At 46.4% G+C, this 27,181-nt stretch overlaps 1 protein-coding gene across 1 annotated transcript in view; it reads right to left on the reverse strand.

Moving 5' to 3' along the window:
• Positions 1 to 26,191, reverse strand: part of PCP4 (Purkinje cell protein 4) — a 54,740-nt gene extending 28,549 nt beyond the window's left edge. The window contains exon 1 of the mRNA XM_044254944.1: positions 26,063 to 26,191. Coding sequence (XP_044110879.1) covers positions 26,063 to 26,071 — 9 coding nt within the window. The 5' untranslated portion in view covers positions 26,072 to 26,191. The remainder of the gene's footprint in view (positions 1 to 26,062) is intronic.
• Between the last annotated feature and the right edge of the window lie 990 nt (positions 26,192 to 27,181).

Here is a 27,181-nt window from a genome sequence, read left to right on the forward strand (position 1 = left end):
AAGAATATTAATCAACTGAAAAAATATTGGGTTTGTAGTCTGAGTTTCTCCTACTGTTGAGTCATCTGTCTGTCATTGTGTAAGCCTACATTGTGCCTTTTCATTTTACCAGGTCCACCAGGAGTACGAAAATTTTATGGTCAGTCTTGGACCATGGGGCAAGAGTTTCTGTGAGGTCTGGGGGAGCTGTTATACATGTCAACATACAAGCATGTTTCCTCAAACCTTACCCAACTACTGTCTTTAAATAACATGGTGTTCAGAATGGTTCTAGTTCACAGAGACAGAAGTATTGTGTAAATTCAATTTTCTGGTCATTATTAAAAATATGCTTCAAGTTAAAAAAAGATTGCAGGGGAGCTTGGGTGGCTCAGTGGGTTAAGCCTCTGCCTTCGGCTCAGGTCATGATCCCAGGATCCTGGGATCGAGCTCCGCATCGGGCTCTCTGCTCAGCGGGGAGCTTGCTTCCCCTTCTCTCTCCGCCTGCCTCTCTGCCTACTTGTGATCTCTGTCTGTCAAATGAATAAACAAAATATTTAAAAAAAAAGATTGCAGAGATTATGAAGTCTCTAATTTTCAGGTGAAAAAATGCAACCAGGAAGGGAGCCTGATTTGTCTAAGATCAGAAGCTAGTTGGTGACACAGTGGAGACTAGAGATAGGACTTTGGTGTGCAGAGATGAGAGACCTGTAGGGGTTGTCTTGGTTACAAAACTATTTAAATAAGATCCTGGGAAGAGAAGCAGAGCACTGGACAAGGAGGAAACCGTTATAGGTGACTCTCACTAAGGGGTAAAAATGTCCTCAAAATGTATATTTCTGTCCCACCTAAAACAGTATCATAAAAAAATGATTACCAGCTCCCATTAGTGTCCAATGTTGTCATGAGACACTCCCAGATCCTTAGTCAACCCTTTATTAACAGTAGATGGGTTATCTGGAAAAATCTTGCTTTCAGGTTCTGGTTCGTGTAAATGAATAGGGTGAATGATAAAGACCCGTGTTAACCAAGTTAACCATCCCTGTGTACCCTTCCTGCCTTGTGCAGAGGATAACTGGAGAGAAAGTGATCAAACCAAGTGTCCCGGTGTCGTCAAGCCCTGCACACTCCCCAAACCAGTCACCGTGAAGTGCAAAGGCTCACCCAATCCAGTCCCATTCTGAGAAGATAAACCAACTCTCTGTGGCAGGAGTGGAAGTAAAAGCCACAAGTTGGAAAGGTTGTATAAATGTGGGCCCCGTCTTCATATCTAATGTAGAACATCTTGAATTTTCAGAACACTAGATCTGTCCATGTGTTCCCATGGAGAATGGCTGCAGTTTAGCCAAACATTAGCTGTTCTACAAACTTCATTTAGGTCCCAAGTCATGGCATTGTTACTTCAACAGTCAACCAGGAATATATATCATCTTCACTTAAATAAATGACACATTTCTTAAATATGGTAGATTTGCAAGTAAAACACCCCTTTCCTCTTGCCCTGTGTTGAAGTGCCCTCTTCAGCTGGAAGGCTGGTTTGGTTGCACTGAAGGGAATCAGGCCACCACTACAGAGGATCCAGCCAGCTACACAGCAGCTGTCAAAAACTGAACACTCCGGTGTTTAAACCCTTCATCCTTCCCCACATAATGCATAGATGAGTTGGGGGGAGAAAAGTGAATTTCAGAGACTAAAAGGACAGGGTTGTAGAGTTGAATAAAGTCAAAATTAAATGGAACACAAATGCAAAATAGGAGCGCACTCCACCCTCACTGTCTTTAAATACCTTAAACAGTGACACCTTTCAAATGTCATGAATACCTTGTTCCATAAAGATCACATTTTAGAAACCCAAGGAAATCCAACATGAAATGCACGCAGGGGAGAAAAGGAGTTCATTTTTTCAGGATTTCTAAGACAGGGGTTTCTGTGTCGGATCTAATTTGATGGAGGCAGAATGAAACTGATAGATGTCGCAAGGAGACGGTATCTCAGATCAGAAAATGATCCCGATGAAAAAGAACTATTCTCTGGGAGTATCTCGTTTCAGAATTCTCTGAGATGCTGCAGTATGTTTGAGGGGAAGGCTGAGTGGAGTGGGGAACTATCTGAGAGCTTGCTTCTCCTGGGGTGGGAGGGGCGTCTCTGGTGGTCATCACATAGGACTGTTTTATCACCATGATTCCATCTGCCCTTCGTCATGGCCCTTGGCACAGATGTTCTCATTAGGTTGTCTCCTGGTGAACTCCAGCCCTACCCTAGCAACTTTATGTTCATGAAACACTCCTGGCTGGGACCCTCCACTACACCTTGTCCCACTCCAGACCCAGCACCTTCTTCCAAGCTTTCCTAAGTGTCTGGAAGAATAACAGTCCCTTCCTTCTTTGGCCATCTGAAATCAGCATCCCTGCAGCTCAGACCAGCTCGATGCCCATCCCTCTCGGGCACAATGACATTCTCTCTTCCAACATGTCAAGATAGTGTCCCTGTCATCCATCCCCAAGACCTCTTCAAGGGACAGAGGGTCTCATATGAGAAAGTGTATTCCACTCAATTTACTTTTAGAATCAGAAATATAAAAACTACTCCGCTTTTTAGAGCACAGATATATTTGCTTGGAAACTCCCTCTTTCTCTGTTGTCCTCATTTTGTCACTAGGAAATGCTAGATAGCCCTCTAAGGATGCGACACAAGACATCCCGATTCCAATACTGAAGTAACCTCCTCCAGCAAAAGCTGGTGGCAGGCATGCCGCTATGGAGTCTGCAGAGAAACAGGGAGGATCGGAGGGAACAAGGCAGAACCGCAGCCAGAGGACTGTCCTCAACCCTTAAACACTTTCCAAACAACTCACAGGGTTCTCAGAAGGGAGGCGTCCTTCCCCAGTGACATTAACTAATAAGAAGATAGCATTCCATTGAGGGTTGCTGGGGGTGGCAGGGGTAGGGATGGGGTGACTGGGTTATGGACATGGGGGAGGGTATATGCTATAGTGAGTGCTGTGAATTGTGTAAGACTAATGATTCACAGACCTGTACCCCTGAAACAGATAATACATGACATGTTAACTCAAAAAAAGAAGCTAAAACTCCAGAATTTAATAAACTCCCAATAAAAAGGAGCCCAGGTAAAGAATGGGTACATGATAGTTCTTTCTCATAACATGCCACGTATCCATAAAAAGGCAGGATTGGTACTTCAACATGTAAGTTTTGAGGTAATTTTTCTGACAGTCCCACTGCACCAGGGGCTACAGGAAAATAACAAAGAATATGTCTTTCATTTGGTTTCCCAGAACAGAGAGCCTGAGGCAAATGCTACGACTTTGTGCTACAACTTTGTTAGAGAAGGCACGTGGACGAGGAGGAAGGAGGGAAGGGAGACTCATCCTCAAGTCCGCTTGCCAGCTGCAACTGACAACGACCTCATCCCCTCTGAGAGTGGTGAGACCCCTCGGACCTTCAGCAGGGAAAGGTCAGCGAGTAAGCCACCGGCCGCTGTCCCTCACCAGTCCAGTTCCTGGTGCTTCTCGACCGGGAGATGTCTCACAGCTGGCATCTACCAGGGGACAAGGAGGAAGTGCCCGGGCAGGAGATGCAGAGGTGGAGACACGTGGTGTGGCCGGGAGGGGCATGCTGTCACTTCACACCTGCCTGAAGCCTGTGGAGCCCACACGAAGCTGGCCACCCGCGGGGTCCTCCCTGACAGAGTCAGAAGTGACCTCTGAAGGATGTCTGACTCCGCACATAAATAGGCAGTAATCTCTCCGATATCAGCCACAGCAACTTCTTTCAAGATACGTCTCCAAAGGCAAAGGAAACAAAAGCGAAAATAAACTTCTGGGACTTCATCAAAATCAAAAGCTTCTGCACAGCAAAGGAAACAGTCAAAAAAACAAAGAGGCAACCCACGGAATGGGAGAAGATATTTGCAAATGACAGTACAGACAAAAGGTTGATATCCAGGATCTATAATGAACTCCTCAAACTCAACCCACACGAAACAGACAAACACATCAAAAAATGGGCAGAAGATATGAACAGACACTTCTCCAGTCAAGACATACAAATGGCTATCAGACACATGAAAAAATGCTCATCATCATTAGCCCTCAGGGAGATTCAAATTAAAACCACATTGAGATATCACCTTACACCAGTTAGAATGGCCAAAATTAACAAAACAGGAAACAACATGTGTTGGAGAGGATGTGGAGAAAGGGGAACCCTCTTACACTGTTGGTGGGAATGCAAGTTGGTGCAGCCTCTTTGGAGAACAGTGTGGAGATTCCTCAAGAAATTAAAAATAGAGCTTCCCTACGACCCTGCAATTGCACTCCTGGGTATTTACCCCAAAGATACAGATGTCGTGAAAAGAAGGGCCATCTGTACCCCAATGTTTATAGCAGCAATGGCCACAGTCGCCAAACTATGGAAAGAACCAAGATGCCCTTCAACGGATGAATGGATAAGGAAGATGTGGTCCATATACACTATGGAGTATTATGCATCCATCAGAAAGGACGAATATCCAACTTTTGTAGCAACATGGACGGGACTGGAAGAGATTATGCTGAGTGAAATAAGTCAAGCAGAGAGAGTCAATTATCATATGGTTTCACTTATTTGTGGAGCATAACCAATACCATGGAGGACAAGGGGCATTAGAGAGTAGTAGGTAATTTGGGTAAATTGGAAGGGGAGGTGAACCATGAGAGACTATGGACTCTGAAAAACAGTCTGAGGGGTTTGAAGTGGCGGGGGGGTGGGAGGTTGGGGTACCAGGTGGTGGGTATTATAGAGGGCACAGCTTGCATGGAGCACTGGGTGTGGTGAAAAAATAATGAATAATGTTTTTCTGAAAATAAATAAATTGGGAAAAAAAAATTTGAGTGACTCTTTCAACCAAGTTGCAACATCACGGACAACCCGTTCCTATTCAGTACTCCACTAGTGGAACAGACCACACTGACTTTCTGGTAAGTAAGTGGCTTTGAATCCATTTCTCCCTGCACTTTGAGCTTAGCATGGAGGTTGAGACGTGTCTGATTATCTGTACGTGTGCAGGGCTCTACACACACCACTGGTACCTATATCCTCACACGGCCAGTTTAGATAGAAAACGTGGCAATGTGGTGAGCCAGCTGACTGCACACTTGTGGCAAAAGCCACACTTTCTTCGAGAAGGAACAACTGCATGACTTCTCAGTCCTCTATCCTTCCTTCTGCGATCCACTACAAAATCTTGGTGTTCTGGGAGTAGCCACTACCGAATAATGTGAGTGAGGCAACGGCCTCAGACACAAAAAAGCCATTAGCCATTAATTAAGACCAACCCTGCATGGGATCACTTACATATGGGATCTGAAAAAAGCAAGAAAGGAAGGAGGGAGAGAGAGGAAGGGAGAGAGAGTAGAAGGAAGGGAGAGAGGGAGGGAGGCAGGGATGAAAGGAGAAGGGAGGGAGAGAGGGAGGAAGACTCAAAGAAACAGAGTAGAATGGTGGATGCCAGGGGCTAGGGGTGGGGGGATAGAGAAGAGATTGGTCAAAAGGTACAAACGTTCTAAGATGAATAGAGCGTGAAGATCTCGTGCGCAACATGATAACTATATTGATAACACTATTGTATCACTGAAATTTGCTAAGAGAGTAAAATTATGTGTTCCCACCAAAAAACAGAGGTAAGTATGTCAGGTGAGGAATGGGGAAATTAACCCGATGGTGGGAATCCTTCACAGTGTGCGCCTGTATCAAACCATCGCATTGTTCGCTGCAAGGACATTACAATTTTATTTGTCAATCACATCTCAATAAAGCTTTAAAAAGACAAAAAAAAAATTTTAAAGCATTAATTCAGAAAATCAAAAGTACCGTAAAAAGTCATGATAAACAAGATGTCCTGTCCACTGGCAGGATCGACCAGTATTACTGACATTTCCTTTGGCCTCCGGGTCCACACGGCTCCCCCAGGCACTGGCCACTCATTCCCCCCAAAGTAACAGATTCAAGAAGTTATGTAATTTCAAGGATTTGGAAAATTACTTGAGTAAAGTCTTGAGAAACTTTCATTTCCAGCTCTTTCATGGGACACAACTACAGGTTATGAGTTCATGCTGTCATTTTTCGAGTTCTTATTATATGACTTCAGAATACTGAAGTGGGGGGAGCTCATCTTTCATGCTCTTTCATACCTGTAGAATTGGGCATGCTAATCATACTTCATGGATGAAAGCAAATTACCAAAACCTCCTTCTGCTTCAGTGCAAACTCAGAACACTGAACAGTATGTCTCCTTGGAAAATTGTTCAGACAGTACATAGGGTTCCATCTTCAGGATGAGACACAGGTTTCCTTATCAAGTATTTACTTTTCATTCCAGAAGTTTGAAGAGAACGAAATGTGAAATGAATTTTAGCAGGTTAAATTTCAGGTCCCAATGACAGTCTGAGAACGTTTTCTGAAGTTACATTCACAGCATTTAAATGGAATATTATTCAGCCATCAAAAAGAATGAAATCTTGCCATTGGCAATGATGTGGATGGAACTAGAGGGTATCATGCTCACCAAAATAAATCAGTCAGGAAAAGACAAGTACTATATGAGTTCACTCCCTCGTGGAATTTGAGAAACAAAACGGATGAACATGGGGGAAGGGAAGGAAAAATAAAATAAGATAAGAACAGAAAGGAAGACAAACCATAAGGGATGCTGAACTCTAGGAATTAAACTGAGGGTTACTGGAGGGAAAGGGGGGAGGGGGTAACTGGGGGATGGGCATTCAGGACGGCACGTGATGTAATGAGTGCTGCGTGTTATACGCAGCTGATGAATCACTAAATTCTACCTCTGAAACTAAAAATTAATTAGTTAATTAATATAAGTATATGAATCTGTGTTGTATCTTTATTGGTTTGGTGTTTAAATTAGTGACATGATTTGACCAGAGGTTCTCCACTTCCAAAGCCTCCATAGGCTTGGGGAACAAAGAACCTTCTCAAGTGAACGTCCCAGGCCATCCCCAAGGTCAGCACGGCCTCACCTATTCTCCACCCCTGCTCCCCAGTCCCCCCAAAAGGCTTGACCTGTGGCAGTGAAAGAGGTTGCTCACTGGCCTGGCATCAGCCTCTCCCTGCTGCTGCAGAAGAAAAATACTCCAGTTTAAGAATTTTGATCTCTCCCAGGCTAAGAAATAAAAGATGCTTCACAAAAGCAGATTGTCAAAATTGGGTGCATTCACCATTGTGCAGGCCCATCTGCAGTGAAGGTTATGGATTCAGTGCCAGACAGATGCTGGACTCAACCTGGGTGAGATACTCGTTCCTGGACCGTTCACTTTCTCCAGTGAGCCCGGCACTGGGCTGGGCCCGAGTGTCCCAGGAGAAGGGCACATTCTCTGACTTAGTTTGGCTCACAACCTGGAGGGACACACAGAGAATAAACCAATCATCTCTATGAGCTGGGTAAGAGCTTGACCCAAGCTGACTAAGATCTGCGCAGAGGTAAGGGACCAGGGCTCACCAGAGTGAGTGCGAGTCAATGGGGGCTTTTCCACATCTTGATCAGTGTGAGTCATGGTGCCCCCATTCCTGCTGTGCATCTCTGGGGACATCCCTTACTGGAGTCTCTGCTCCCACCTCTGAGAAGGAACAGTCATAACCACTGGCCCCTGCCGGCCGCACATCAGAAGCACATCAGAACCCGGCTGCAAGGAGGCATGCTTGCATGTTGGCAAAACTTGCCAGAGGTGGTGTAACCCGGTGATATCAAGTAGATGCCACGTCTACAACAAAAGAAAGGAAAGAAGTTGTTTGAAGGCATCTTCATTGCGCGCACGTGTGTGTGTGTGTGTGTGCGTGTGTGTGCGTGTGTGTGCGCGCGCGCGTGTGTGTGTCTGTGTGTGTGTGTGTTTTCTTTTTTAAGCACTTTGCTCTCTGTTTCCAACATCCGGCCTCTCTTGGATTCTGTCTACCAAGTAGTTGCAGAGATTTGGCAAAAGAACGAAAGAAAAATCCGTCTCATTCCCAGGACGGCTTGGAAGCTCTTGTTAGAAACTGCTACTTAACACCGTCTATCCCCAGTGATACATTTTCACCCGAGTAATTTTTCTCCTTGGGGCTGTCTTCTTTTCGTTCTGTTGTTGTATTCATATTTCCAATGGTTTCAGGGTTTCTAGCTCCCCTGAAATGGTAAAATCGTGACGAGCAGTTTCTCAGATGGGTCCTAAATAAGAGGAAAAACACGAATCTTCCTATCTGTGGTGCAGGCCATGCTCAGGGGCCATGGCGTTTGGAATATCGCAGGTTCTTCCCAGAATCGACGCCTTGCCCAGGGGAAACGTCAAGACGGGGATTGTGCCTGAAGATCTCAGCTCACCCTTCCCAGCACTTTTTGTGTTTTCCTTTGCTCACCATGTTAATGAAGAAATAAAAATGTGTGTTTCTATGGTATTATATTTAACATTTTATTGACAGAGTTTCATGAGTCTCTTGAATGAAATGTCAGACTTTAAATGAACAGGGGAGCAAAACCACGGCCACGACGCGGTGAAGTGGGCTGAGCGGCTAGGTGGACCAGCAGGAAGCTGATGACCTCTTGGGGCCACCACAGTCATTGAACAGGTGGCTTCTCGGGAACATCAAAGGCATGTCATTTAAAGCTGCTTCCAAATCAAAGTCCCTGAATTTGTCTGAAGAGCAGAAGAGACTTTCAGGCCAACATTGCGGGTAAGTACAGGACAGATTTCATTTCTTGGCACTGATATTTTAAATCACCTATAATTCTCCAATCCAAAAATGGAGCAGTAAAACTCCACTAATTTAATCCCTGAAGGTGTGGAAACTAATTGCAAAAGAGACTTCAGCTGGAAGGGTTTAAAAAAAAATCATTGGTTAAAAGAAAAAGAGATGGGATCCTCACAGACAAGGGCACTAACCTTTCTACTTCTTCCTCATTCCCCTCCAGGTGCTCGCCAGCATTGGGAAAGACCCACAGGCCAAAATTCCACCCCAGAAGCTGTATTCTGCCCCTAGCATCTTTAGCCTGACCTTTATGGTAATAGAAGTAATTAGCATTGCGGTGGTTTACGCAGACCATTTTCAAAAGCACCTTCATTTTTAGGGATCTGTGTGTGGTTTGTCTTATTGAAATTCACTTTATACTTTGTCCTACAGCCATATTTTAATTTTTTTAAGATTTTATTTATTCATTTGAAAGAGAGAGAGCGCAAGCTGGAAAGCAGCGGGAGAAGAAGGAGCAGAGTCTCCACTGAGCAGGGAGCCCGAGGTGGGACTCGATCCCGGGACTCGAGGATCATGACCTGAGCCGAAGGGAGATCCTTAACCACCTGAGCTACCCAGGTGCCCCTACACCCCTATTTTTTAATTAGTATTTTTCACCCTTAAAAACCTTTCCTGTGCTGATTTTCTTTTTTAAATAACATTTTTTTTCACTTATAAAATAGGATATGGTCATTATGAAAATTTCGGAAAATAAATGTACTTTGCTCTGTGGCAAGGGAGCCTCCCTAGCCCTCTCTCCCAGATGGGCCTGAAGAGGCCCCATGAGCAGGTGGCCGAGTGTCCACTTAGACAGCAGGACAGAAACCCACTTAAAGACCAGGCAGCAGCTGCTGTCACCGAGAATTCTCTCGGCAGTTTGAGACTGAGGAGTGATTCACAAGGACCGGAGCTGTCCTCATTCCCCTGATCGTTTCCCTACAGTCCTACCGCTTCAGCTGTCAGTCACAAAACACCTATGCAGGCCTCAGTGACTGTGGAATTCTCAAGGCAGTGCGGATAGCTTACATCATAAATTGGGATTATTTTTATTTAGGGTGTGATGGTGAAGAATGTAGGCTCTGGAGCTAACAGGGAGCAAAGAACTGAATCTAAAGACACACAAAGAACTTTATGGGGCAGCAGGACAGTCTGCGGTAGGACAGTTTGAGGTAGGACAGTCGGCGGTAAAACAACAGTCTGTATCTCAGTGCTTAGAAAGCAATTGTGTCAAAACTCATCAGCTATAAGCCTAACAAGGTAGTTTTTACTATCTGCAAATTATACCTTTATAAATATGACTAAAAAAAGAAAGAAACACAAAAGAAAAGTAAGGGAGGTCTCCTGCAATCCTGGAATTACACTGTCCAGACTCTCCCAGTCCTGCCCCTTAGCCGCTGTGTGACCCTGTGCAGGTCACTTGCTTCTCTAAGCCTCAGTTTCCACTTCCATAAAGCCAGAACAATACACCTCCTTGTTCAGGCTTGGAGAATTACATATGATGCAAATGGTCTCAGGGCACAGGCCTGGGCCCTGAAAGGAACCAAAGAGCAAAGCAACAGGAAGCCAGGCTTCAAAAGAGGTCTGCCACTCGCTTTTCCATTGTGTTCCATTTGCAGTGGGTTAAGGTATGAAAGCACATTGGGCGCAGCAGTTTGGGGACCAGGAGGAACGCCAGCTCCTACACGTGACCCTGAACCAGTGATTTTACTCCTCAGAGCTCGGCGTCTTCATATGCTCAGTTTCTTCTCCATGAAGGATTAAAATAAATTAAATTAAATTAAATTAAGTCAAATTACATTAAATTACATTAAATTAAAACTTAGCTCACATGGCTATTATGAGAATGTAAAGAGAGAATATTGGGATTGTGATGATTTTTGTCACCAAGTAGGTAGTCTCTACTTCTTAGTTATTATTAATTTCAGGTGGGCCTCTAATCCCAGTGTGGATGTGTTTTGTGTGTTGATACAGAGGACAGCTTGTGTTTTTTCCCAGAAAGAAAAGACGTGGGAAGAGGGTAGAATGGTAACCAGTGGCAGAGCAGGGAGGGCCGCCGGGAGACGGGAGCGGTCCTGCGGACCCCTGTGTGAAGCGAATTCATCTGCAGAGACCCGCACAGCTGAGCCTGAGAAGGAAGCATCAGCCAATACACAGCCTCTCTACTGACCCCACCAAGAGCAGAACTAGCCTGCTCTGAGGGTCCTGGGAAGTCCCATGGATCTGTAAGTTTCCAGAAGGATCCATGAATGTGGACATCATCATTCACCTTCCACGTCTGATCTGCATCCAGAGCAACACTTCTCCGTCTGCCCTTCCTTCGTTGCCTTCCTATCGTGGTGGCAACTGCTTAGAATATTCTCAGAATAAAGGTCATCGGGGTAAAGGGCAGATGCTTCTCCAACAGCTGCTGTGACCCAGCAAGAGATAAAAGCCGGCTCTCAGACAAAGACACAGATACCCCAACGTGCACTACTTCCCGGAATGCACCCAGAAGACACCAGAGCCCCACGGAGCAGAAAAGGGCAGCGGACACTTGCTCTGCTCCCCACCCCGGGAGCTACAGCCGGTCAGCCCAAAGCCGTGAGAAAGAAGGAGTTGGAAAAGCATGTACAAAAGATAACGGTAAAGGCGAGCCCTGAGATAAGCCTCTAAACTAAGTCAGTAAAGGACAAGTCGATCTTGTACAGATGATGATGGGGGCAAAAACCAACAGGCATGGCCGGGATGAAATGAGACCTGGACTATATCACTGTGAAAACACCTAGCCTGCCCGTCCCTCCTCTAGTCATATTATTTTTAGGGCACTTTTATATTTCAAAAGCCAGAGATGTGAGGCCAGTTGGTCCACGTCCCCCCAGATTACAGAGGCCCCAGAGAACGACCTCTGTGCTTTGCTTTCAGCACTAAACACCGGCATTCAACCCCTCCCTCCCTTCCCCAGAATGGCTGGTAAAGCCCAGTGCGAGGTGCAGTCAAGTGAAGGCCGAAGACCACAGGATGAACTTGCCCTCATAGCCAGGAGAATCTTGGCCAGCCGAGCCCTAACCAGCCACCCCTCCCAGGCCCTGCATGGCCATCCACGACGGCCACACGTTTCCACCATGGCTGAGCCCCCCATGATGTTAAGGCTGCACTCAGCTTCCTCATCAAGTGAACAAAACACGCTGCAGGAGAGGGGAGAGTCTCATCCAGATCCACAGCTAGCCAAGAGAAGCCCCATTTAAGGCTGAGTGAGAGATCATGCTTCCAGGTTTGGCAAAGCCTTCCTTCTTTGCACCAAGGCAGCAGGCTCCATCTCTGCAAAGCAACAGTGGAACGCTACTGTAGCAACAATCCTAGGACGTGGAAAGGACAATTAGTCCCATTTGATGGATACAAAATTTGAGGCACAGAGGGAGAGACGCAGTGACTTTCCCAGGGATCTACAGCTGCTCATCTGGAAGGGAAGGAGTGTGAACGTAGGCAGACTGCTTTGGGTGTCTGCACACCTGCTGCTTCATCTTGCCTGTGTAGAGGGTGCAATATTGGCTTGGAAGATGGAAGATCTGACTTTGATGACCCCCTGTGCCATCAACGGCACAAATATTTTATGCCTGGACCCGTCTCGTGGCAGAGTGGGGATTGTGCTTCCTGACCCTCCTTCTTGCTCCCCCTCAGTGTGGAACTCCACATCACCCAACATGCTGTGTGTATGAAATTGCATCACCAGTTTCAGGGAAAGATGGGGTGAACATACTTCACAGGATTGCCAGGGACCCCGGTCACCACGGTGCAGTGCTCAGCCCATTCAGACCCCAGACCCACAGACGTGCTTCCCATGACCGTGAGAACGGGGCTTGGGGAATGTGCGGACAGCTCTCACTCTGTAACTCCCTCTGCCTGGGTGTCCTGATTTATTTCTCACACATTGAACTAGTTCTGCGCACTCCCCTCTGCGCACCCCTCCGAGGGAAGCGGAAGCTCCGGGCTCGTGTGCGGACTCCTTGTGATAAGGCTCAGACGGTAACCCGGCACGCTCCTCGGCGTGCTTCTCCCCGAGGGGGTGTTCTGAGGCTGCAGAAACCGGAGGCTTTCTTTTTTGGTAATGAAGAGGCAGCCAGATTTTCTCCCCCACTCAACTAAAACGAAAATAGCTTCAGAACACGTAGAAGTCTGAGGTTGTGTACTTCTGGAAGAAAGGGGATTGCTTTGTCATAAATCAGCTGTCATGGCTCAGGGAGTGAACGGAGACAGATTAGAAGACCAGATGAAGGTGGACAGGCCATCTGATCAGCTGCTCCCCAGGGAGGTGAAAATTCTAGCAATCTCCCCACTGAAGATGAAATGCACGCATACACCAACACCACCTACCAACTCAGTCTCATGTTCTACCTCCTTCTCGGTGGATAGCGGCTCCCTATCTTATTTCCAAGTCCCCACAAAATCCAGAGCCATGTAATCTGCTGGAAAACAAGCCCAGGTGTGACTTAGGTCAAGGTCGCCTTCCTGGGTTGGGGTTGATCCAGGCGACTGACGCTCATGCCATGGTACGGCTTTATATCTGCACATCCTGACCCGGGCTCCTGCTCTGATGAGACCCTTTGCTTCCCAAGCATGAAGCGTCTCTTTAATTGAACAAGCCTCATACGCCTGCTCTCTGTGTCCCTTCCCCCCCAGGGAAGAAAAAGTGATGTAGCAGGTACCTCGGCACAAGCTGGCCACCCACCGTACTCATCTGAATCAATGGTCAGCATTCCGTAAAGTCATTTTGAATTGGAGTGCAGGGAGTTTTCCACACTGGGGTCACAGTTTTGCATTTACATGGTCTTTTAAAAAAATGTATGCTTTCCAAGTGCTTTATAATCAAAGTTATTCCTCCAACCTCGCAGCAGTCCTGGGCAGTCAGCCAGCATCACCTGGTTTCTTGGGCAAGCATGCTGCTAGGTGGGCTTGCTCAGAACCAGCCCCGATGCTCCCTCTGACTCAGCAGGAAGACCCTCCAGCCACCTGCTCCCGTGGGCAGGCATGGGCCATTCTGAAAACATCCTCTGGGTGAGGGAAGAATACATAAAAGTCTCCTGACATTGCCAAGGGATAAAAATGCTTCATCAGAGCACACACTCTCTCCCTTTCCTTCTCTCTCACTCTCCACTAAAAAGCAATCAGGAAGCCCCCAGCTTCACCCACAGCCAGCCTCCTGGCGATGTGAGACCTGTGCAGTCACATAGGGCCTCTGGCTCATAAAAGCCCCAAGCTTGGCTTAACGCTCTGTCATCATGGTTTTGAAATTCTTTTTATTTATTTTTTTTAATATTTTGGAAGAAAGGTTGTTTTTTGTTTTGGTTCTTGTTGTTGTTGTTGTTTTGTGTTTTTTTTGTTTGTTTGTTTGTTTGTCAGAGAAAGAGAAAGAGAGAGCAAGCACAGGAGTTGGGGAGAGGGGCAGAGGGAGAAGCAGGCTCTGCATTGAGCAGAGAGCCGGATGTGGGACTCAATCCAAGGACCCTGGGATCATGACATGCACCAAAGGCAGACGCTTAATCAGCTGAGCCACCCAGGCATCCCGGTCTTGAAATTCTTAATAATGTTTTCCTTGGAGCCCCCACATGTCTGTTTTTCCCTGGGGCCCCACACACGTGCCACTGTCCTGCCCTACCGTCCAAACATGGACTTCCCCAGGACCACCCAGCTCTGTCTGAGCCACCATCACCTCAGAAGGCATCTCATGAGGAAGTAGGCAGGAGCAAACAACCCCACAGCTGCTGCTCGTCTTGAAATTGCCTCATTGCTGGTGGAGATCTGCCTGACTCCTCAGTCCCTGTCTTTCCTCCTTGTGGAAATATGCAAGGGACCCGGGAGAGAGAGTTGGGTGTCCCCGCAAGGGCCCTGCTTACAGTACTGAAGTTACAACAGGATGCTGCCTTTATGCGTTTGTCATGTAAGAATTCAAAATCCTCATCCCAAATTCCATGGTCAGGGAGCTCTCACGTGAATTTCAGCCAAATCTGGCTCTCAGCAAGAATGCAGCAAGAAAAAAGGTGGCGTGGAAATTCACTAAATAGCGCCTCAGGATGAGTCCTCCTTAAAGATGGAACGGATTAAATCCAGATGAAGAGACAACAGTAAACTCGCATGAGGTATTTGGTGGAGGGATTTGACAAATTGCTACATCTATTTTAAGAAAATATCTTCCCGAATAGGTGAAATAGCCCACATTTCTGAGGTATAGAACATTGCCAGAAATAATATTTGCGATGTGGCACCGTATTATCTCTGTATTTTGACAGGACTTATGCATATGTGAGAACAGAGTTATAAATATCGGGATGAGCCCATGCCTTGAATCAACTCCAAAGAGAAGAAGCCACTCAGAACGGTGAGGAATCCACCAGGGGCTCTGAGATACAACGTGAGCTGTGATAGCTTGCCCTGGACAAACGTTAATACTCATACGGAAGGAGGGCTACAGGCATATCTGAATTCACTTAGGCATTTCTCACAAGCAGAACATGGAACTTTCAAAATGCAACAATAGGCACAATTTGCACAATTCCAAAAGTCTTCTTGACGATACACGTGTGATCTGCTTCCAATGTTCTAAAGAGATGACTCACTGAACACTTTTAAAGGAAGACATGATAATTTAATAGAACCCAAATATCCATTGATAAGGTTGGGAAAATGACACATTTAAAGCAATTTGTATCATCAGGCAAGAGGTAGAAATCAACTATAGTATCATAATGGATATGTATCTGTTCCTCGGACTTGAAGATTGCTAAATTGTCATGTGGTTCTAAAATTCATGAATTTTAAGACTAACCATTAGCCATGGTGGCTATTCCTCAGTCAATATGTACTGAGACCCTACTTCTAGAAGCATTGACTCTATGGGGAAGGTCCCCTGAACCCTTCCTTCCTCTCCTTCCTACAACAATGGCACTAGTCAGTGTTTCCACTAGTTTATACAGTGACCACATGTGAAGTTGGGTTAATTTCACAGGATTCTGTCTCCCTGGCTAGCCTCTAAGCTCGGTGAGAGGTACAGGCCATGTCTTCTTCATTGACCCAGCACAGCGTGCAGCATGTATAGATTCCCCATCCACGTGGGTTGAAGGGCAGGTACCAGAGAGAGGAAAAGTGTAGAAGACATAGTTTCTGTTTTAAAGGTCCCCACTCTAGAAGGCAGGAGGAAACATGGCTGACAAAATATGTGATGATACACGCAATGGTTTTGACCAAAGGGCTGCCATTCTCTGAGCAAAGGTTTTAAGAGTTCTATTTGAGGGGTTCAAATGCTCTTTCTTACTCAAACAGAGATGGGGGTAAGGCAAGAAATGAAGGTGATTGATGTAAAGACAAAGTCAAGGAAATTGGCAGGCAAGTCAGAAGACGGTCAGTGTCAGTCTCAACAAGGAACTTCATGGTAGCCATGCACCAACGCTCACTGACCTCTCCTTATGTTATTGGGACGAGAGTTGAGGTTCAGAGTGCACACTTGAACCTTAGAAATAAACTGGAAGACCTGGGGGCAGAAAGAATGACTTCACCAAGATTTCTGTAGCTGCTCTTTTTTTACTCAAGGCTAATAAAAAAAAAAAATCCAGGACAATACTGTTTTTCATAGATTTCATGTCTAAATCCTAAATGGAATTGGGGCAGGTGTAAAAGAAATTGGGTTGTATCCAGGATGTGACAGAAAATGAGAAATCTAATAGGAAAGGAAATGTGTAAGTGAAACCCACACTGGCGTTTCCTCAAGAATCTCTGTGATTTTTTAACAAAATTTGCCTTCAGGCACTCAGCTCCCTATTTTAAAATGACTACTTTGAATAAAATGACAACTGTGGTCTCCTTCAATTCCGTGAATTCTAAGTAGGACCATAGAAAAGACCATTTTTCCTCTAGGTCAGTGGTCTTTAAGCAGGGCGACTACGCCCCAGGAAAGGGCAGGACCACCATGTTGCTGCACAGGTTGTACACAGCACAATCCCAGGGGGCAGCACTGACACAGACTATGGCAGGAATGGCATCTCTGGAACTGTAAGGTTCTTAACTCTCACAACCAGGCATGGTGAAGGAAACTTTAAAATTTCTATGTATATCTTTCTAGGCTCAGAAATCAATAAGAACAAAATAAGGTTTTATCAATAGCTACTTTCGGAATTGATAGGGACATTGTAACTTGGTGAGTAGGAAAGAATGGGAGTCCCACAACTCTTGACTTGCTCTCAGAATATCCCCATGTGCTGCCCTGCAGTTCCTTGAGCTCCGGGAGGAGGATTTATAGATTACATAATCTACCTTTAACGAAACTAATCTCCCACTAAGTAGGAAAGTGACTTTTAGAAAGTCTTGCATGCCATGACATGGAAGAACCTTGAGGACATCATGCTGAGTGTAATCAACCAGGCACAAAAGGACAAATACTGAGCCCATGTATATGAGGCCCCTGGAGTAATCAGATCCATAGAGACAGAAAGTAGAAGAGTGATCGCCAGAGGAAGGGGTTTGGGGGGAGGGGACTTGTTGTCTAACGGTGTAGAATTTCGGTTTTGCAGGAGGACCCAGTTCTGGAGGTCTATTTCATAATAAAGTAAATACATGCTACACTACCGAATTATACACTTAAAAATGGGTAAGATAGAAAATATTATGGTAGGCTTTTTACCCCAATTTTAAAAAAACTGTGCATCAAATTGCACAGATTGAAAAGAATACAAACACCATCATCAAAAACAACAAGGAAGCAGTGGGAGTACGACCTAACCTTGGCGCTACTGCTAGAACATCTTCATGAGCACCAAGGTGAGCTCCTGACCCACAGCCATCAGACTGGAAGAAGTGGCATTACCGAGACTGCTTGACCAATTTCACGGCATCGGGGATTTCTCTGCGTATCCAACAAGCGTCGGAAAATGTGAAAAAGAAAAGCCCAGGTGTGCTTTACCATTTTGGTAAGCCCAGGAAAAGAAAAGTGATATTTTTCTCATAATCCCTGACAAAAGAGGGATGTTACTTAATAAGGAAATTATATGTGTCAGAATCTTCCATTTAAAAACAGGTATGGGGGTTGCACCTGGCTAGCTTGGTCAGTGGAGCGTGAGACTCTTAATCTCAGGGTTGCTAGTTCACGCCCCATTTGGGTGTACAGATTACTTAAAAATTTTAAAAAGAAATATTACATAAAATAAAATAAAAACAGGCATAATATCTTTTTTAAAAAAGAATTTATTTATTTATTTGAGAGTGAGGGAGATGGAGAGGGAAAGCACGAGCAGGCTGAAGGGCACAGGGAAAGAAGACTCCCTGCTGAGCAGAGAGCCCGATGTGGGGCTCGATCCTGGGACTCCAAGATCATGACCTGAGCCAAAGGCAGAGGCTTAACAAACTGAGTCACCCAGGTACCCCAGGTATAATATCTTACTTAATTTTTAAATAGTGGCACTTAGCGCCTGATGGACATAAAAGAATACTGGCTAAAAAAAAAAAAAAAAAAATTCTTGGGGAGAAAGAGAGAACATATTTTCTTGTTCTATTTTTACTTGTCTTGTTTGGGCAAGACAATTGTTGATGAGTCTTGTGAACTTCTGGGGTCCTCTTTTCAGGTATTGTATAAAATCAAAATAACCAGGGGTGCCTGGGTGGCTCAGTGGGTTAAGCCTCTGCCTTTGGCTCAGGTCATGATCTCAGGGCCCTGGGAAGAAGCCCTGTGGCAGGCTCTCTGCTCAGGAGGGAGCCTACTTCTCGGTCTCCCTCCACCTGCCTCTCTGCCTGCTTGTGATCTCTGTCAAGTAAATAAATAAAATCTTAAAAAAAAAAATCAAGATAACCGATCACTTTGTTAGTACCTTGGCCAAGCCAGTTGTGTGTTATGAGGACAGATGACCATTTCTTTGCTGCGCTGCTACTCCGCAGTTGGGACTGTAACAGCAGGAAAAGTGTAATCTCCTGCCAATCCAGATACAACCTCAGCTATCAAATAGCTTCCAAAGAGTTATAACCAAATATTCAAAAACTAACATTCAAAAGGCATTCCATACCATTGGGTAAAGGATCAAAGTACAGATGACTTGAGATATTTCAGTCTTGGCAAAGCCCATGAGTGCCCTCAAACTGGGGGCAGAAACCTTCCAAGAAAAAGAGTTTCCTGTTCTCTAGTTTAGTTACATCATGATACGAAAATTGCTTCATTCCAATACTTCTACCAATTCGTACTTTGTAGCCGCTTCTCCCCTCAACGTTTTGCAGGGGAGTTTTCAATTTGTGGATGATTACCCTCCTGCTTTATGGGGTTAATTTGTCTTCTTTTTATTTATAAGGTGGCAGTTTAAGAGTAAAATACAAAATAATGGCATTTAGAGGGTGATTGATTTTTCTGCCGGCAATGGTATAAATACGGCCAAGCGTTTCCCTTTCAGAAATGGAATGTGAAATCATTCAGTGAGATTCTGAAGCATAAATTTCGGGCTATTTGCAAGGCACAAACAATATTCAAGCACACTGATGCCTGGAATGTGTAACTTACACTGAATTGTTCGTGTGAAACAGCCCAGAAATGGGTGTTGGATTTATAGGTCTGGACCAGCGGCAGGTGTGGCAAACTCACTTGGTTTATGGCGCAAAACAATGATCTGTAGAATATCCTCATATCCATGCTCGAAAGGCTCCTGTACCAAATCGAATGGAAAATATTTCTCTCCCGTTACTTGTACCTCACTTCGTTCCAAAGATGGGATGAAGCACGGTAAACGGTCGATACCCAGGAATGATAGGAATGTAGAGACAGAGGCTGTTGGACCGCAGGGGGGGCAAAGTCACCCAATTCAGTGTCTGGTTTCCCCAGAGAACAGGCAAATGCATCTCTTTTTTGCATATGAATTGTCATATATTCCTATGTAAGATATAAGTTAACTTAAAACACTTGTACATGCAACTATCAATTTAAACATTTGGTTAATTAATATAAACACCAACAGTTAATTTTTAAATATGAATTAAAATATTTGAATATGCAACTTGCTTTCCGTATGTGGGATATACTTTGCCTTCAACAACATACCAGGATTTGCAGTGTGGTCGACCGTGACTCGACACGAGGAGTTATCTCACTAAAGATCTGCACAGGCTCTCTCTGATCCCCCCTGAAGCACAATCAAATTGGTTTTCTATTTCAATCCAGCAAACTGTTTTGTAGGGCATTCACGGGCTCTGCCGCTCTGCCTACAGCTCCTTTTGTTTGAATTTCATAGAGCTTATCTAAAGTGAAATGGTCCCGGAGACAACCCCGGACTACAGAATATTAGAATTATCTGTCCCTCCCTCAGCTCCCCTGTTTTCGTTGACATTTTTCCAAATGTCAAGGGTTCTTTCTGTCCAGATTCTCCCCAGATTTTCTCATTTTTTGCCTGCTGTCAAAGCGTTTATTTTGCATATATAACAATGTATCCATTTCCAACTTAAAAGATTTAAATGACAAAACCCAGGTTTCAAACCAGGAGTTAAAAGAGAGAGAGAGAGAGAGAGAGAGAGAGAGAGGATTTATTTTCCAAACCCGTCTGGACTACAAATCTCAACATTTAGAAAAGAGGGTGTTCGGTCTATTGGTCCCATTAACTGAAAAATCCACAAAATCCCCTTATTCGTCCCATAAAGGAATATTGCCAAGTGCCAGACCAGGAGCCAGGTCTTGTGGACAATGTAAATTCTTTCCTGTCCTAAGGAAGGTCACAGCCATAGGCCAACATGACCCATGACAATAAATAAAATACAACCCATAGTACTTTCTATGGTCTGGATGTTTGTGTTTCTTCAAAATTCATGCACTGAAATCCTAATCCCCAAGCTGAAGGCATTAGGAGGTGGGGCTTTTGGGAGTGGGGAGCTACCACAAATGAGACTCAGGCTCGCACCGAAAAGACCCCAGACTTGGGGTGCCTGGGGGGCTCAGTTATTAAGCATCTCCTTTCAGCTCTAGTCATGATCCCCGGACCCTGAGATGGAGCCCCACACGGGCTCCCTGCTCAGCGGAGAGTCAGCTTCTCCCTCTCCCACTCACCCTGCTTGTGCTCCCTCTCTCGCTATCTTTCTCTGTGTCAAATATATAAATTTTTAAAAATCTCTAAAAAAAAAAAAAAATAGACCCCAGGCTCTCCCTGTCCCTTCTTCCAACATATGAAGACACAGAAAGGAGATGGTTGTCTGCGAACCAGGAAGAGGGTTCTCTCCCGACCAGGCCGGTTCCCTGACCTCAGACTTCCTGCCTCTGGAACTGTGAGCAGTAATTGTCTACGGTTGATAAGGCACTCAGTTGTGGGACTTTCTTATAGCAACCCAAACAGATGAAGACAGTAACAGCGTGAGCTTGGATGCTGTGTTTTATAAAACCATCAGGCAAACGTAACATAGATCTGTGTGTATGTATCCTCTAAAGTCCTTCTTTCCCACCACCCTCCGGCAAGAGGAGGGCAAGAAGCCCCTTCTACAAAGCCTTTCTAAATTAATGAAAAGCTCCAGACTTGGGCTCGTGATATGATTCAGCTGTTCAGATAGTACGGTGAGCCCAGAAGGACGGAACTGAGGACGGAAGGACCACAGTTTCACAAACGGTGACAGCCTTCCCCCTGTGACAACACCTCTCATGAAACACGGAGGCAGAAATTATAATTTTAAAAATATATTCATCATAAATTCAAGGCACTGTCCCTGACCAAAAAAAAAGTATTTCCTTTTCATCTTGATCACACTATTCAACTAAACCTTTAATAAAATCAAGTGTGAGTCATTTTTTTCAATTTTTCCTTCTGAAAAAAAAGTACATCTTGCATTCTGTCATTCTTAGAATTCAAAAGAGGAAAACAGGGAGACTCCTTAATCACACACCATTTGTTAATGAAATGTAGGATCGGGGAAACAAATTGTACGGCAACCCATGACAACCGTCAGCCCGGCAGTTACATTCCCCGGCTGAACAGTGGCTTGTTCCCACTCCAGAAAAGTTGAACTGAGAACCCAAGTTGGAACTGGTGTCTTTCTGGACCTAACATCCCCAGTCAGAGTAAAGCAAGTGCCTAACTGGTATGATCCAGCAGAAAGTGGATCCTCTAGACCTTCCTACATCCCTGCCGCTGGTCTACCCCCCAAATGAGGTTTAAATTACAGAAGACCCAACTTTTGTAGCAACATGGACAGGACTGGAAGAGATGATGCTGAGTGAAATAAGTCAAGCAGAGAGAGTCAATTATCATATGGTTTCACTTATTTGTGGAGCATAACAAATAGCATGGAGGATAAGGGGAGATGGAGAGGAGAAGGGAGTTGGGGGAAACTGGAAGGGGAGGTGAACCATGAGAGACTATGGACTCTGAAAAACAACCTGAAGGTTTTGAAGGGGCGAGGGGTGGGAGGTCAGGGTACCAGGTGGTGGGTATTAGGGAGGGCACGGATTGCATGGAGCACTGGGTGTGGTGCAAAAACAATGAATACTGTTACGCTGAAAGGAAATAAATAATTTTTAAAAATTACAGAAGAAATTGAATTGTCCTTCGGCCTTCTGTTGCTAGGCCCTTGCAGCCAGTTGTAAAATCCATCTTATGTGGATCCCCTCAGAATCTGCGTTTAACTAGTCTAAAGCACATGGTTCTCTGCGAACCGGGTCACCTGCCCGTTAGCGTTCGCTAGAGCTCATGATGAAGTCATATTAAATCACACGACTATGATAATTCTCATTTCAGTTCGGTTTCCTACAGTTTGTCTTATCAATGGGTTTCCTCGACGACTGACTAGGTAAGTCCAAAAAAGGGTCATACGATATTTTTTAACCAATGGCTACTTTGGGGGGGGGGAAGAATCCTGTCCTTCCTATGCCCCCACCCAAGACTTAAGTGAGCCCATCCTCCCCTTGCAAATCTCTCTCTAGACAATGTGGCTCACTGTTCCCTTCCTTCTTTAGAGATTTAATGCGTAGCCAGTAGCTTCTGATGCTGTGTTCTGATGCATGTTCCTACCATGCCTCTGATGGGCACAGTCCTTTTGTGGGCAGTGTCTGGGTGGAAGAAAGGCTCATAACCCTGACACGGAGTTGCAACCTGTGTCCAAGCCTGTGCAAGAAAAGAGCGGTGACAGGAAAACACTTTCTCTAAGGGGTCTCAGGTCTAATTAAGAGCTGTCATCCGAGGCATTACTCAATAGGAGCTGCCCCCACCCTCTCTCGAATAGGGTGATGGTGGGTGTCGTTTTTTAAATTGATTCTCCAAATGTGCGCCTTTATTGCATTAAAATTTTGCTCCTGGCTCTCCTAAATAAGTTCTTTTGAAGAGCAACTTAAAAACTCACACCTGCACCAGAAAATAGGACAGACTGTCCTTGTTCATGGGACTCGTATTTGGTGTTTCGACAAGGGGAGTCCTTTTCTTCTCCTGTGCGGCGGGTCCATTTGGAGAGAGAAGAGGACTTTGTAAAGTTCGGCCTTGGTGGTGAGGATTCCTGACCCAACTAATACACCTTAACGTGCATTGTGATTCCTACTAAATTATCTCCACGCCCATCTGACATACTTTAATGCTGAAATGTAAGTTGGACACCCCCACACACCACCTCCACTCTCTCAGTGCCCTAAATGTGGACTTGACTTGCCTCTTTTCAATCACCATTCTCTCCGAGAAGCCTTGTCACGGGGGACAGAGATGACACTGCGTCTTCGAGTCACTCCCTGGAAAGCCAGCTCAGTCCCCAAGTCCCCACCCCTCACCGCCTTCCCCCTCAAAGCTAGAAGAGCTGGAGCAGTAGGGCCCACTCAGGGACCACTTGGCCCTTTGGGGTCCTCTCCTCGCAGCCCAGCTCCAGTGCGGTTCAAAGGAGCAGCTGTGAGCTCGGGGGTTTCTGCCGCGGGCCCCAAACCCTGTCAGCTGGAGCAGGCGCTATTCCCCCACCAGACTCAGACAAATCCCGAAGTCAGAGGAAAGTCTGACAAAATCCATTGCTTTGGCCCTCTGCAGAAATTAGCTACACGAGCAAGTAAACGATCATCTGAAATCCGTCCCTGCCTGCGAGCTATTAAAACAAGAAGCCACATGTAATTCAACCAACTAAGGAAAAGCTTTGGGGTGGGGAGAGGTTCAGTGCTCTACCCAGAAAGGAGCTTCTGTTAGACTTTATTAAATGTTTTAAGCAGATTTAAGTTTTAGTGAAAGGACAAATTCCCACTCTCTGAGGGACACACACCCAGAAACTTGGGGACCAGCCAGAGAGCTGGTCACCCAGCTGGTGGCCAGAGGACTAAGGCTGCATGTGACAGGGGCGGGCGTGGGGGGCCTGGTGCAGGAGGGACAGGAGGGGAGAGAGTTGGAGGAGGGAGCTGGAAGGGGTGTGGTGGGAGCAAAGGGAGGTCAAGGAGTCAGATATGCCTCCTGCAGTATTTTATCAACATCCAAGGAAGCTTTTGCGGTGGCCTGCTAACTTGTCTGAGGGAATGGAAGGGGGGGCGGGGGGCAGGGCACGACTGCAGAGCTGCCCTAATTTTGCATTCAGCAGAAACGAGGTTGTGACCCTAATCATGGGCTGAGCTCTGGGATGTTTGCTTTCTCCCTGGGGACCCACGGTTGGGTGAACCCCGCTGAGCTGAGGCATTCTGGAAAGCTCATGTGTGTGATGCCGGCCACCAGCCCCGGCTAAAGATGCGGTGAGAGCCTGAGGGGAGCCAGCAGGAGCACCACCGCTCCAGACGAACCCAGAGCAGCCAACTATGGAAAAAGGGCCCCCCAGTGCGCCACTGTTTTCTGACTCCCCTGTGAAACTGTTCATTTGTATACCTACAGACCAACTCTCCCCAGCCAACACTTCTCGCTGGGAGCAGGGGGAGCTGACACAGGGTAGAAGCCTCAGAAATCTCATGGAGTCCAGCAGAAAGCCGCGGGACCCGGAGGCCAGGTCCACCTCGCCCCGTCTCTGCTTCAGGCCCCAGCTCCTCTTCCTCCCCCTCCTTCAGTGGCACCCAGGGCTCAGAGAGCTCCATACGCTCTCTGGACCCTGAGATCCACCTGGCGGCTGGCCACCAGCCACGCAGCCTGAGTCCTGCCCCTCACTCGCCTCCAACCTGGAGCCAGCTGACCTTGAACTTCTCTGTGCCTCAGTGTCCCCATCTGTCAACTGCGAATAATATTAGCACCTTCCTCACACAATTTGGGGAGGCAAATGGGGTAACACAAGTGAAGCACTAGACACAGAGCTGGGGGCTGAGAACAGGCAAAAGGGAGGTGCACTGGCATTTCTGGAGCTCCCAGCCATATCCACGGGGGGAGGCTCGCAGCCTCCCCCCGTCCTTCCACACTCCCTCACTCCCACTCTGTCCCAACCCTCGCTCCTAAACCATATATACTCCCCGCACTTCTTCCTGTCGCGTTTATGTCAAAAGTCACCCATCAGAGAGAGAGAGAGAGAGATGTAGTGAAGGCACAGCTTATTTCTGAAGTTAATTTTACTCAAGACTTCCAAAAAAAGGATCACCCATCTGTCAAAAAAAAAAAAAAAAAGATAGAGAATACAAAAGGTCTTTAGAAGTCATTATTGAAGTGCCGACCCAAAGGACATGAAAATGGACTTCTCTGGGTTACTGAGGCGACCCCCAAACCTGCTTCATTTAAAAGAAAGAGAACAGGCTCTTTTTTAAAATAAAATGAGCTCTCAGTTTGCCCCCAACAAAATCTCTTCTTTAGAAACATATTCAGAGAAGGGACTTGCAAAGGAACATGGTAGCTGGTCTTCCGTCCACGTCTGTCCTGTCTTCAGCCCCGTCCCCACAGGCAGGTTTGTCACGGTCCTGGCGAGCTGCCTCTGTTACCGGTGCTCCGATTGACTGCACAGAGAGTTTGTGCCTCCCCACGGCCGTGCCGTGAGATCCTTCCCCGGCTTCTCTCCCAAGCCTGACCGTCACCGGGTAGCCTTCCTGCCAACATTCCACAAGGTATCCCCGGGCAAACACGTGAGGACAAGCAGGAAGCCACCCAAACCTCCAGAGATGCCAAGACTAGCATCAGCTTTCTCTCCGGAGGTCTTACACCCAAAGCACTTTCCAAAGTCACAATCAAATCAGAAGCACAATGAATCCTTTTCTCCTTCTAAGGCAATTTTTTTTAAAAAGTTGCAAACTTAACCGGGGTCTATACCTGCCATACCAACCAAGATGTCCACAGGGTCAGCCCTCAAAGCAAAGAGTTTCAGGGCTGATCTGTGCTCCGTCGCCACGGGGAACCCGTCATATTTTCCGAGACCAACTATGGCCCCCGTCCCCCCTCACCCCCAAGTCTCCCTCTGCAGCTTACAGGGCCACTCACCTCACTCATGTTGCTCTAACACGGCAGCTGCGGGATCCCTGCGCTCGGCACCGTGCTCAGCACCCGGGATGCTGCTCAGGGGTCGCTATTCCACCGGTCCTGGCTTTTCTCTTAAAAAGGGCTGCCCGGTGGCATCATGCCTCCTCTAAGCCAATGAGCTTCCTGCACCTGCCTGCACGCCTCGCAGACATCTGAGAGCAGGAGGGGCCCCCTAGTGGAATGCAGCGGAAAGCCAGCCAGGTTTCTGCTCCACATTCGGCCAGGGAAGGAAGGAACCGCTTGAATTTTTTTTTTTTTTTTTTTTTAAGGTCAGAGTCAGAGGTACAAAGATCATTGCGGGTTTGCCATTGTCTATTAACTCAAGAGTCCAGGACTTAGACGCATGGAAAATACGTTTTCAATATCAGTGGAAAGAAGGTGTGTTTTTCAAAGGCCAATTCTGGAAACAGCAGCCCATGCTCTCCTCCAAGAGCTGCAACCTCCCCTGTTCTTCTGGGCACAAACCTCAGCCTTTGGAGGGAATGTTTTCTGCTGCCCCCCACCCCGTGCCCAAATCTGCCGGGCTGCTTTACCCTGGGGATTTCTTCCCTTGGTGGGACGGCATGTCAGCTCTGGAACGTGGACATGGAGAGTCATGCGGCAATGAGAGAGAGGGTCCCCAGCCCTATCTGTGTTGTCACAAGCTCACCAGCGATGGGAAGAGGACATAGTCAGGACCCTGGGCCCTGCTAATGGCTTCACTGCTGCAGCCCGCAGCCTCTCAAAGAGGTTCTGTCCTTCTCCCTGGACTCAGGAGACCCCAAGAGTCTTCCCAGCATCCAAGTGAAGCCTTGACTTTCACAGCCAGCATCGTGGCCAAAGCAGAGCGTGAGGTCTGAACCGCGGTCCATCTCCTTGGCCGGAGCCGGGTCAGGACCCCCTGCTGCAACTTGCCAGCGCCAGCTAAGCCTCAGGTTCAAACGGGAGCTTCGGCTGCAGAACAGGGAGTTCCCATCATGGATACTCCAAATGATGACAAGTAACTCCTCAAAGGACCTACGGGGACATCAACATATCCAAGTGACAGCTACCAAATAGCTCCTGTGGGTAGATGCGTGAGAAAGCGGGTTGTTGTTACTC

This window comes from Neovison vison, chromosome 6 (genome assembly GCF_020171115.1).
Source record: "Neovison vison isolate M4711 chromosome 6, ASM_NN_V1, whole genome shotgun sequence".
Lineage (NCBI taxonomy): Eukaryota > Metazoa > Chordata > Mammalia > Carnivora > Mustelidae > Neogale > Neogale vison.